The 12,349-nt window shown below is 43.5% G+C and overlaps 1 protein-coding gene across 3 annotated transcripts in view; it reads right to left on the reverse strand.

Annotated features, from left to right (window-relative positions):
* The window catches only part of mettl22 (methyltransferase 22, Kin17 lysine), a 27,483-nt gene extending 15,936 nt beyond the window's left edge, over positions 1-11,547 (reverse strand). The window contains exons 1-3 of one of the 3 annotated variants that reach the window (XM_080905455.1): positions 10,566-11,547; positions 9,351-9,503; positions 8,629-8,803 (exon numbers count right to left, since the gene is read on the reverse strand). In XM_080905455.1, coding sequence (XP_080761581.1) covers positions 8,629-8,803; positions 9,351-9,456 — 281 coding nt within the window. In that variant the 5' untranslated portion in view covers positions 9,457-9,503; positions 10,566-11,547. Of the gene's footprint in view, positions 1-8,628; positions 8,804-9,350; positions 9,504-9,964 lie in introns of all 3 variants that reach the window. The other 2 variants (XM_080905457.1, XM_080905456.1) reach the window with 2 other exon arrangements.
* Between the last annotated feature and the right edge of the window lie 802 nt (positions 11,548-12,349).

Below are 12,349 nucleotides of genomic sequence, written 5' to 3' on the forward strand. Positions count from 1 at the left end.
AGAGAGCGAGAGAGCGAGCGAGCGAGCGAGAGAGCGCGAGAGAGAGCGAGCGAGAGCGAGAGAGAGCGAGAGAGAGAGAGCGAGAGAGAGCGAGAGAGAGAGAGCGAGAGAGAGCGAGAGAGAGAGAGCGAGCGAGCGAGCGAGAGAGAGCGAGAGAGAGAGAGCGAGAGAGAGAGCGAGAGAGAGAGAGATCAAACCTGCAGCTTTAGAATCAGCGCAAAAAGGGCGTGAACACAAAGCTCGACCCGCCGACACATCAGAATCAGCGAGCTGTCGCTTTCAGCCCCGACCGTGTCCGTGCCGTCGGGTGAGAAAGGCGACGCCTCACTGATCCAAACATTGCAGGTAACAGCTGGATTTTCCAGTTTCGGTGCAGCTAGCCAAACAACACTGAGCCAATGACCGCTAAAGACACAAACAGTGAAAGTAGACAGTATATCCTTGATTTCTTAACATAAAACTCATTAAACTTATTATTAGTTTGAGTGTCCTTAGGCTCCCGAGTTATTGGTTCTACTAGTGAGCTGACATAAACTAATGTAAGTCTACTGACTACAACAAACCAGATGACGACACATCACTGACACAAGACAGAGCTGAAGATGTGTGGTGTTTGTCTCTCACCTCATCTAACCTGTGTAGTGTTGATATGTATTTGTAACTTTCTTCTACAAACACAGAGTGTATGAAGACGAGAAAACAACTGACTGCAAGCTTTGCTCAAGGGTACAACATGCTTTGTTATCAAGCTGGTGCCTACATGATGGTGGGAATCTCACTCCCAACCACATTTCACTCCCATAGACAAGACTGTACTCACACAACCTTTGATATTGAAAAGGTTTTAACCTTCCTTCAATGTTTCTCAGACAGTCGGTTTGGTTTCGATGCCAGATGACCCAGGAAAACAAGCTTCAGCGACAACCACTCCCCCAGCCGGCACAATACACTTCCAGAGCAACTTCATTGACATCAAGAGTCAACAGCAGGTGGCCAGATAGCGGCATTGCCCTCGACCTTAAAGGAGCAGCAGCATATACAAACTCTACTATGGATAGAGAGCTGTCCTCTAAATCAGAGGCTTCAAAATCACTGTGTGTGAATGGACTTTAAAAGATTGAGTTTGAGATGTGCAACACGTGGAGTTAAAATGGTTGTGGAAGAGAAAGCTGAAGAAAAACTGACAATGTACATGACACAACCATGAAGCAATGCAGGATGTGGGAGTGGCGACAGCAGCAGAAGAGAACCTGGAGGACCAATGAAGGCAATGAAGGCTCAGTACTGTCCTGAAAAGCAGGAGACTGAGGCCAACTGACTTGGAGGCTGAGAGAGAGAATGGTCCTCGGCATAGCAACAAAAAGAAGATGATGACACACACACACACACACACACACACACACACACACACACACACACACACACACACACACACACACACACACACACGGTCATGAACATGGCCATGTCTCTCATCACTGTTAAAAATGAAAAGCTTAAATGCTGAGTTCAGCAACTGCTGACAGAGAGGTAACTCTCCAGGTTGCAGGACAATAGGTTGACTATTTAGTAGCCTCTGGTGCTACCGTCAATACACTTAGTGGGTAATAAAATTGTAAGCTGCTTTCTAATGATTGAACAATACTACATGAAGTCTTTTATATGGATCTTTGAAACATTCTGTTGTCATCTGTCCTTTCAGCTTGTTGGGTTAAGATTAGACATGTAACCTAGTTGACTGCCATCATGTCAGGGAGAGATTGCTTGATTTAACACGAGTGAACGAAATGTTGCAGATGATCCGGTGCTGTATGCGTGTGAGTGGAGATTCCAACAGACTGCTGAGTTTCCTGTTTGTGATGAACTGGTGAAGCTTGCACAGCGACACACAGACACATCTGATCACATAGAAACAAACTCACTACATCTTACAGCACAAGGGTCCGAGAGAGCTGATGAGTGGGGTTTGATAAAAATGGTACAGAGATGCAGGAAACTGTGCAGCCAGGGTAATTCTACTCAACTCATTGTGTTTATATAGCACCAAATCACAACAACAGTCGCCTCAAGTTTCCATCCATCCTAATTCTGACTGGACAAAACTGTTTTCATAGAATACATGTTTCTCTTTCCAAAACTGAACAAAGCAATCGGGGCCATGGCTAAAATTAGTGCAACGATACAGACACTGGGAAGAAACTGACATTCCAGGGGTAAAACATTGCAATGAGGTGTTTAGGACCCGTCTGACAGAAAATATTACTGCCAGTTGACACCAGACTCTCCAGAACTGGGATATCCTGGAGTAATTGTGGGCAGCCAGTAAATCTGATGTGGGGGAAATGAAAGGTCGAGGTGACTCCTACGTCTGATTTCAGACCATGTGAGCATCAGTAAGCCTTTAAAGCAAGAAGCAGTGAATGCAGCTACGCATGCCACCTGAAGTTCCCAAGTGGCCCCCACACCATATTGGCACAAGTTTCACCAGAAAGCAACATTTTTTTTATTTTTCAGGATAAAGTGGATCCTGCAATTTAGTTTTGGTTTGCTTTGTTTTTCCAAGATCGCATCAGATGTAAGTCCTTCACTCTGAAAACCATTGCAGCGATCCGATTCATTCCAAAGTGACAAAGAAATGTTTTGCGTTTGACGTCATATTGCTGCCAGTAGATACCCAAGTATGCTGGGAGAGGCTCCAGTGTCAGCGGTGACACGTGGGAGGGAACCGACTGAACATGACAGACAACAGTGGACAAAAAGGGCCAACAGGAGCCAACAGGCCTTCCTGCAAACAGTAGCAGCAGCTGGGAAAAAATTCTCACTTAACATGTGCTTGTAGGCCATCCAGACTTAACCTTGTGGCTGCCACATTCTGTGTCACTGATCCTTCACAAACAACCCAATCCCATCCTTAATCCACAGGGTTTAATATTTTGTCAAACCAACCTTTGCAGCTTTAACAGCCTCGACTCCTCTGGTAAGGTTTTATTCTGGTAAGCTTCCTTACAAAGCACTGATGTTGGGTAAGCAGGCCAGCCTCACAGTCTCCACTCTAATTCATCCCAAAGGTGTTGTATCAGGTTCAGGTCAGGTCAGTGCAGACCAGTCAAGCTCTTCCACACCAAACTCACTCATCCATATCTTTATGGACTTTATGATGTAATGCTTAGATGCAGCTGCTCAGCCATGGAAACCCACTCCACACATTTTTCTCGAGCTAATCTAAACGCCACATGAAGTTTGGATGTCTGAAGCGGTAAATTCTGGCAAGTTGGCAAACCAAGAGCAAAATATGGCCAAGCACCCACTGCCCTGCTCTCTGATTACGAAGCCTACCACTTCGTGGTTGAGATGCAGTTGTTTCGGATCGCTTCCACTTTCATTTCATTCATTCATTTCATTCATTTATTTGTTCATTTTCAGGCACAACAAATACCTATATTGGACATAAAATGCACAAAACAAAAAACAAAAATTGCCTGAAAAAGGAGTGGGACGAAGAAAACTTATTAAATCCCACCCCTATACTCACTCATCAACAAAAAAAACAATAAACTTCCCGCAGCTACGCCCATCATTGCATACAGACCCATCAACAGCCCCGGGCACATACAAGCATCTAAACGGCAGCTTGCAACCAACAATTAGAGCCTTCATAACTGAATACAGAATATATAAATGATAAATTGCATTACCACAGGTAACAGGCAGTAATAACTACAAGTAACAAACACACATACATATACATACATATATATCTACACACACAAGTACATATATGTACATACATACGCACACTTTTTTTTTTTTTGGAATCCATACCAGCAATGGTAAGAGAACAGACATTACAGAGCACACTAAAAGCATCATTGAGTATACTGTGACCAGACCAACTGTTTGTAGAGGAATTTAAATCTATGAATATTTTTGCATTGTTTCAATTGTAAACTCAGACTGTTCCAGATTTTCACACCACATACAGACACACAAAAACCTTTACGGGTTGTTCGAGTTCTGGGTAATTTGAATTCTCCAAAGCCTCTCACATTATAAACCTTTTCTCGAATTTCAAATCTAGTTTGTAAATTTGCCGGTAAAAGTTTAGTAAAAGCTTTATACAAAATTATGGATGTATTGTAATTAACCAGATCCTGGAATTTAAGTAACTTTGCCTGAAGAAAGAATTTGTGAGTATGATCTAGATAACCAGCCTTGTGAATAATACGCAGTGCTCGTTTCTGTACTGTGACTAATGGATTAGTTGTATTTTTATATGTGTTTCCCCACACTTCCACACAATATGTAAGATATGGAAGAACCAGGGTACAGTACAGAGTACGAAGTGCATCTTTATCAAGGAATTGTTTCACTTTGTTCAAAACTGCGAGGCTTCTGGAAATTTTGGTTTTTATGTGTCTGACGTGGGGTTTCCATGAAATTTTATTATCAATTACGACTCCCAAAAATTTGTTTTCACTCACATTATCAATTGGTACACCTTCAATGATAATTGGTAATTCTATATTATATTTTAAATTACCAAAAAACATTGCTTTAGTTTTATTTATATTTAATGATAATTTATTTATGTCCATCCCTTTTTTTTTATTAATTTTATCTCCCTGTTTACAGTCATTACAAGATCAGTATAATCATCGCTACTGAAAAATATGTTGGTGTCATCTGCGAACAGTATGAGTTTAAGTACTTGAGAAACATCAAAAATATCATTTATGTATACATTGAAAAGTTTTGGTCCCAACACTGACCCTTGGGGAACACCACATGTAATACCAAGTTTCTCTGAGTGGTAATGCCCTATGCTAACATATTGTTCCCGACCCGTTAGGTAACTTTTTAACCAGTTACCAGCTTTCCCTCGAATACCATATCTTTCCAATTTATCCAGTAAAATTGAGTGATTGATTGTGTCGAAGGCCTTTTTGAGATCAACAAAAATACCAACTGCATATTTATTTTTATCCAGTGTATCAGTAATTTCTTCTACTGCCTCAATTATCGCCATTGAAGTGGTTCTTTGCGTTCTGAAACCATACTGACCAACATTAATTATTTGATGTTTTTCAAGGAATTTTTCTAATCTTGAATTAAAAAGTTTTTCTAGAATTTTTGAGAATTGAGGCAGTAGAGAAATAGGCCTATAATTGGTAAAACTGTGTTTGTCATTACTTTTATATAGTGGTATTACTTTTGCAATTTTCATTTTTTTTGGAAAACAACCGGACTGAAATGATAAATTACAGATATATGTTAAGGGACTAACAATATTCAGAATAACCTGTTTAACTACAGACATATTTATGTCATGATAATCCATTGAAGACTTACTTTTACATTTTAATGTGATATTTATTACTTCTTGCTCATTTGTAGCTGAGAGGAACAGTGAAAAGGGATTTGATTTTATATTACTGATATTTTCATTTTTATGACACGGGATGTCCGCTGCTAGTTCAGGGCCAACATTTATGAAGAATTTGTTGTAATACCACTAACAGCTAACTGTAGAACATTTAGTAGCAAGGAAATTTCCTGACTGGACTTGTTGCACAGGTAGCGTCCTATTATGGTAGCACACTAGAATTCACTGAGCTCCTGTGAGTGATCTATTCTTTCACGAATGTTTGTAGAAGCAGTCTGCGTGCCCCGGTGCTTGATTTAATACACCTGTCACCATGGAAGCAACTGAAACACCTGGATTCACTACACCTCTCAGGGTGTACTTTTGTGTGTTGTATGTAAAAATCTACACCATTAGAAGTGCATGGTGTGATTGGACCCTTCTTTCTTAACAAAGCCTACTACTTTGATAGACTGGGGGGGAAATGAGATCCCAGAAATGTCTTTATTAAAAACACCAAGTTCTACCAAACACAGCAGACTTCCACAAACAAACACTGGTATGATGGAATCCACTGTGTGTTCCAAGTTGTCATCACACAGAAGATAAACTGGAATAATAAGGACATCATGTTCAAGAGTCGGTCCTTGTTCTGCAAAGTGTGGTTTGAGAGAATATATGGTCTGCTTTAATAGTTGCTAGTGATTATTAGATTATGAACAACTCTCCTAAACACACTTTTAATCCTTCAAAATCATATTTCACTGACGCACTACACAAATAATTTGCATTTCTAACAAAAATATAACAGCAAATCAACATCTAGGCCTACAGTGTCAATCCAAAGGATGTCAAGAAATCTAAGAATAATTTTTTTTAAAGAAACTGTTTCACCAACAAACTATTTCCTGAAAGGCAAAACAGGAATATCATCTTACACCAAATTTATAAAAATTGAGCTGACACGGTTTGAACAATATATCTAAAATGTCCTTCTGAAGCCATCCATCCATCCATCTTCATCCGCTTTGTCCGGGGCCGGGTCGCGGGGGCAGCAGCCTAAGCAAAGAGGCCCAGACCTCCCTCTCCCCAGCCACCTCCTCCAGCTTATCCGGGGGAACACCAAGGCGTTCCCAGGCCAGCCGAGAGATATAATCTCTCCAGCGTGTCCTGGGTCTGCCCCGGGGCCTCCTCCCGGTGGGACATGCCTGGAACACCTCACCCAGGAGGCGCCCAGGGGGCATCCTTGTCAGATGCCCGAACCACCTCAGCTGGCTCCTTTCGATGTGGAGCAGCAGCGGCTCTACTCTGAGCCCCTCCCGGATGGCCGAACTTCTCACCCTATCTCTAAGGGAGAGGCCAGCCACCCTTCGGAGGAAGCTCATTTCTGCCGCTTGTATCCGCGATCTCGTTCTTTCGGTCACTACCCACAGCTTGTGGCCATAGGTGAGGGTAGGGACGTAGATCGACCGGTAAATTGAGAGCTTCGCTTTTACACTCAGCTCCCTCTTCACCACGACGGACCGGTGCAGCGTCCGCATTACTGCAGCTGCAGCCCCAATCCGTCTGTCGATCTCCGGCTCCCTTCTCCCATCACTCGCGAACAAGACCCCGAGATACTTGAACTCCTCCACTTGGGGCAGGAACTCATCCCCGACCCGGAGTGGGCACTCCACCCTTTTCCGGCTGAGAACCATGGCCTCAGATTTGGAGGTGCTGATCCTCATTCCCGCTGCTTCACACTCGGCTGCGAACCGTTCCAGTGTGAGCTGGAGGCCCTCACCCGATGAAGCCAACAGAACCACATCATCTGCAAAAATCAGAGATGAGATTCTGAGGCCACCAAAGCGAAAGCCCTCCGCCACTTGGCTGCGCCTAGAAATCCTGTCCATAAAAATTATGAACAGAACCGGAGACAAAGAGCAGCCCTGGTGGAGCCCATCACCCACCGGGAACGAGTCCGACTTATTGCCGGCAATGCGAACCAAGCTCTTGCAACGGTTGTATAGGGATCGAATGGCCCGTAGCAATGGGCCAGACACCCCATACTGCCGCAACACCTCCCACAGGACACCCCGAGGGACACGGTCGAATGCCTTCTCCAAGTCCACAAAACACATGTAGACTGGTTGGGCAAACTCCCATGCACCCTCAAGTATCCTGGAGAGGATAAAGAGCTGGTCCAGTGTTCCGCGAAAACCGCATTGTTCCTCCTGTATCCGAGGTTCGACTAGCGGACGAACTCTCCTTTCCAGCACCCTGGCATAGACTTTCCCAGGGAGGCTGAGGAGTGTGATCCCCCTGTAGTTGGAACACACCCTCCGGTCCCCCTTCTTAAAGATGGGGACCACCACCCCGGTCTGCCAGTCCACAGGTACTGCCCCTGATCTCCACGCAACATTGCAGAGGCGTGTCAACCAGGACAGCCCTTCTGAAGCAAAAAAGAAAAACACAGCTCATTCTGTGCATTTCAGTTGGAACTGCAGACCATATACTCTCCCTTTGTTATGTAATACAGACATTCTGGTTTGATGATGATGATGAATGGATTAAAACAAAAGACAGACAAAGTTTTCAGTGGGAGAAAAGTTTCCTCACTTATCCAGGTGACTCGTTCAGTCTGTGTGCTGAACTGTAATGACTACGGAGCAATTAAAAAGGAGGGGCGGGTTAGTGCGCAGTGCAGCCAGCACAGCCACGTGAATGGCCCTACACGCTACAACCTACGCAACCCACGACCCCCCCTCACTCACACTTTACATGTTGAGTGATGTGTTGTATGAGACAGTGGGGATAGGGAGGGTCAGGAGGTAGAAGACTATCCCTGGAAGGAGAAAGCCAGCAAACAACCAGCTCAGCAGTCACCCCCATTCCACATAACCCAACAAAGTGAATTCAGGGCCCACAGTGACAATGCCCCGGAGCACCACCGAGTCCACGCAGCAAGTTGAGCAGTAATATGCAGATGGGTCGGAGTTTGAGTTTAATGTTTGATTATTTAATGTTTATTTAATTAATTTAATGTTTTGTGTTCTTCCACACAACTTATGAATCTGTCGCTGCACACCGATTTCTAAGGTAAAGATGAAGTTGCTCTACTAGGTTTGTAACATTTTCTGCACTCTACACAATGATAATGAACACATTAATAAAACAAACAATCTGAAGAGGTTGAAATAGTATATGGATGGTCTTAACCTGTATGACACCCTTCCCAAGCAAACCAGCAGCTTTTAATAGTTGACTGAGAAAATGTTTTTGCATACCGATGTATTATGTCAAGATCTCCATCGAAATCCAAGAGCGACTCTACTTTTCTGTCCTCTCCATCAGGTTCTTCAGTGGCTTGTTTGACTGTTTGGCTGGTTTCACTTTCATGTTTTAAGTCACTCCCTGGCTCGTCACATCTTTCTGCCAGGATCACAAACCTAGACATGAAGACTGAAAAGTACACAAGTATACATACTGAAAAAACACATATTCAGTACAAGTTTAACAATCAGATGATTTGCATTTTGACATGTTTTGAATTTGAATTTTCAAATGACAATTTTGACATTTTATTTCGCTCAGGTCTTCATCTTAGCAGCTTCGATCAATTACCAAGTACAAAAATGTCACAAACAAGTGAGTAATGCTTTACCTTTTTGTCATTTAAAACATGTACATACTATAATTATATTAAAAACACTGATTTGGTCATTGTCACGTTGTGGACAACGGATTCTGTACACAGCAGCAAAAATAAAGCACAATGAACAGTGAACTGCCACTGAGGACTGGCAGTTTGACTAAAATCACTCCAAACACTTTCATAATAGTTGTCATGTTTTCTTTTTGTGATTGTTTTTCACTAATTATAAAAAATCAGAATGAGCTGAAACTTCTGGGAGAACAAAAACAAAGTTTAACAGGAAACGTATTCTTAGTCACAACAACCTACAGCTTCAGTATTATGACGCTGTGACAGTGACATCATTATACACACCAGGTTGACCAACGTTGTTGAGGTGTGTCATAAGGTGGCGTCCACCGGGACGGAGCATGTGAACATCTGACAGCACAGTCTCATGATGGAAACTGATTTCCTGCATGGATGATCAAATCTAATGCTGGAACTGAAGATCAGTCACCTGCTCACCTGAAAGAAGCGCGAGTTTAGAGACAAAGCAGGGTTAACAGGCTCTGGTTAACTCGGACAGGGAAACTGAGCCGAGCCAGTGTTGCCAACTTAGCGACTTTTTTTTCCAAAAAGCGACTAGCGACAAATCTGGCGACTTTTTCTGGTGTTCTTGGAGACTTATTTATGACGACTTTTTGATGTGAAAGGGCGTGTTGCTCTTACTCTCAACAAGCAGCGGGTGCTGCCGTGGGCACCTCACCCGTGCTAAAGCGCTCACGGGCGGAGGATAGTCCTCCCCCCGCTGCAGGAGATGTTCACATCTGTGAGTCCGAACTGCAAATGATGTCACTTTTGCCGGTCCAAACCCGGATAGAGGATCAGGGTTGGAATTGTGGCATTAAAAAACAATAATTGCTAAAAGAAATTTAATTTGTAGTTCTAAATAAATTCTAACTGCATTTAGGACGTTTTTTACTCACTTTGTCTCTTCCACGATGTTATTTCTCTCTCCAACAGCGTGGGTTACAAATACATTAGCATGACCAATTATACAAATTAGGTGATGACGTCATTTAGCGACTAGTAGCGACTTTTTGGACAGCCAATAGCGATTTTCCTTACGGAGGAGTTGGCAACACTGAGCCGAGCCCCACAGCAGCCGTTCAAACCTAATCAAATGTAGCTGGCATGCTCACGGCAGCCGAGGGTGGACACTACTGACAGGCAGCTTTCTCACAGAGTGAACAGAACCAGAGAGACTGAGGTTCAAACTTAATGCTTTGCATTGACAGCATTAACGCTTATACGTCATCCAGCAGCGGCACATGACTGCTGAGGTGGAGGGGACCAGGCCACGCTGCCCACGGTCACACTGGGAAAGATGGAGATCACGTAAAGAAACGTGATGAAGAGGCCTGCCGATGACTACAAACGGGCATAACATTAGGACGTCACGTACAGCAGCTGTTGAGAGGCGAGCTCAACCCGAGAACTGGATCCCTGCTGTCTGGACACGGCACATCTAAAATACATTTACTTTATTTATTTTTTTAAAAATGGGGAGGGGTGACGTTAACTCACCAGCAGCGACGCTGTGCTAAACGGCCACGACAGTTGACCCGGATGGAAACCCTCCCCCGCGCCTGCAGCGCCATCTGCTGTTTCTATACTGTCGTTTCTGTTTGTGCGTGTAAAATAATTGTTGCAAGAACAAATGTTGCATTTTGAGGGGGAAATTATTTTGAGCAAACAAAACTCATTACTGCGTCCAAGAAATGCCTTTCAGTGTTTGCTATGATTCACTCACACACACACACACACACACACACACACACACACACACACACACACACACACACACACACACACACACACACAGAGTCCCTGTCACTCAGTCGTTGGCGTTTGTTCTTGCTCAGATCTCTGCAGACTAGGGTTGCCAACCGTCCCTTAAAATACGGAATCGTCCCGTATTTCGAAACAAAAGTACACGTCCCGTATTGAGCTAATAAGGGACGCACTTTGTCCCGTAATACAGTGAGAATCAAAAGTAGTCTATAAATGTTTATGGAATTAACACTTTGTTTGAAAACATAATTCCCAGCCCCTCTCCTGCTTTGTGACCAATGAGCTGACAGCACACTTATGACAATTCGAGTATGACAATTCAGATTACCGCTCATCTCATTGGTCGAGGAAAGGTCGCTTACGGAGAAAATACCGGAAGACAACAGATGACCACAACAAGAAGCATGGCCAACAGGGAAACAAACGCCGACACTGCGGTGCAAGTCTCGGATGACAGTACATCTAAAGCTGGGCAAACACTGTGCGATTTTTTCAGTCACGTTATTCAGCTCCTGCTCAAACTGCACGATTGACTCGCAGGGGTTAGAAGTTGGTAGGTCACGATGCAGGTCTCACACTATACGGCCCGATGCTCTGATGCGACCTGAGTGCTCACACTGTGCCTCCATAACATGAAGGTTATAACAGAAAATCTGTCGCTCGCTCTCTCTGTCTTTCACTCACACAGACACACCACCACCATCAACTTTGCTAAATTGCTAATGTTAAACATTGATCAGGCAGCTGTGATTGAGCAGCAGTGTAAATCCAACTATTTTCACGGTTGTTGTGGTCGTGATAATTTTGTGAGGCCACATCGAAAAGGCTCGGATGAGCTTTTCAAAGTTCTACAAGTTGTGCCTCCATCGCTTGTGTCCAGATCACACGCTGCACAGCCGTGCTGCGCCGTCTTTTTCACCAACGTTTACGTGTTTGCGCATGAGCAGTGTGAGCGGCTGTGGTGAGACCCTCACGAGCGATTGATGATCGGGAGCTGGTCGTGAGGTGTTAATCACTTCTCTTTACCCCACGTATACTACACGACGCACGATGAAGGCCAAAATCGGTCCGATCACTCAAAAATCGGCTCAAAATGGGCCAAAAATCGCACAGTGTGAGCCCAGCATTAGAGCAGCAATGTTTGTTCCCCTCAGAGAAAGGGAAGAATGGGAAAAGGAAAACACCTGGCTGGAAAACGTTAATATGGGCATGTGCAGTGAATATCAGCGCTATGTGGCCAGAAGTGTGATAATATAATTTATTTTGTGTAATAAACAACTGCAAGGATAGATGATTACAACAAATTGATGACTAATACATAAAAGTAATACATAGATGAATAATGATGATGAGTTAAGATGCGTAATCATGGGAACAAGCGGGTTTACAAACAGGAGCAGCTGATTAGCATTAGAAAAGCTGAAATAATACCTCAACTGAAGCCAATTGTACTAAATGCACTAAATGTGCACTGTTACAAGAATGTTTTTCTTTCTATTGTTTTCTATTATTTTAAG

The sequence above is a fragment of the Rhamphochromis sp. 'chilingali' genome (genome assembly GCF_963969265.1).
Source record: "Rhamphochromis sp. 'chilingali' genome assembly, chromosome: 15".
Lineage (NCBI taxonomy): Eukaryota > Metazoa > Chordata > Actinopteri > Cichliformes > Cichlidae > Rhamphochromis > Rhamphochromis sp. 'chilingali'.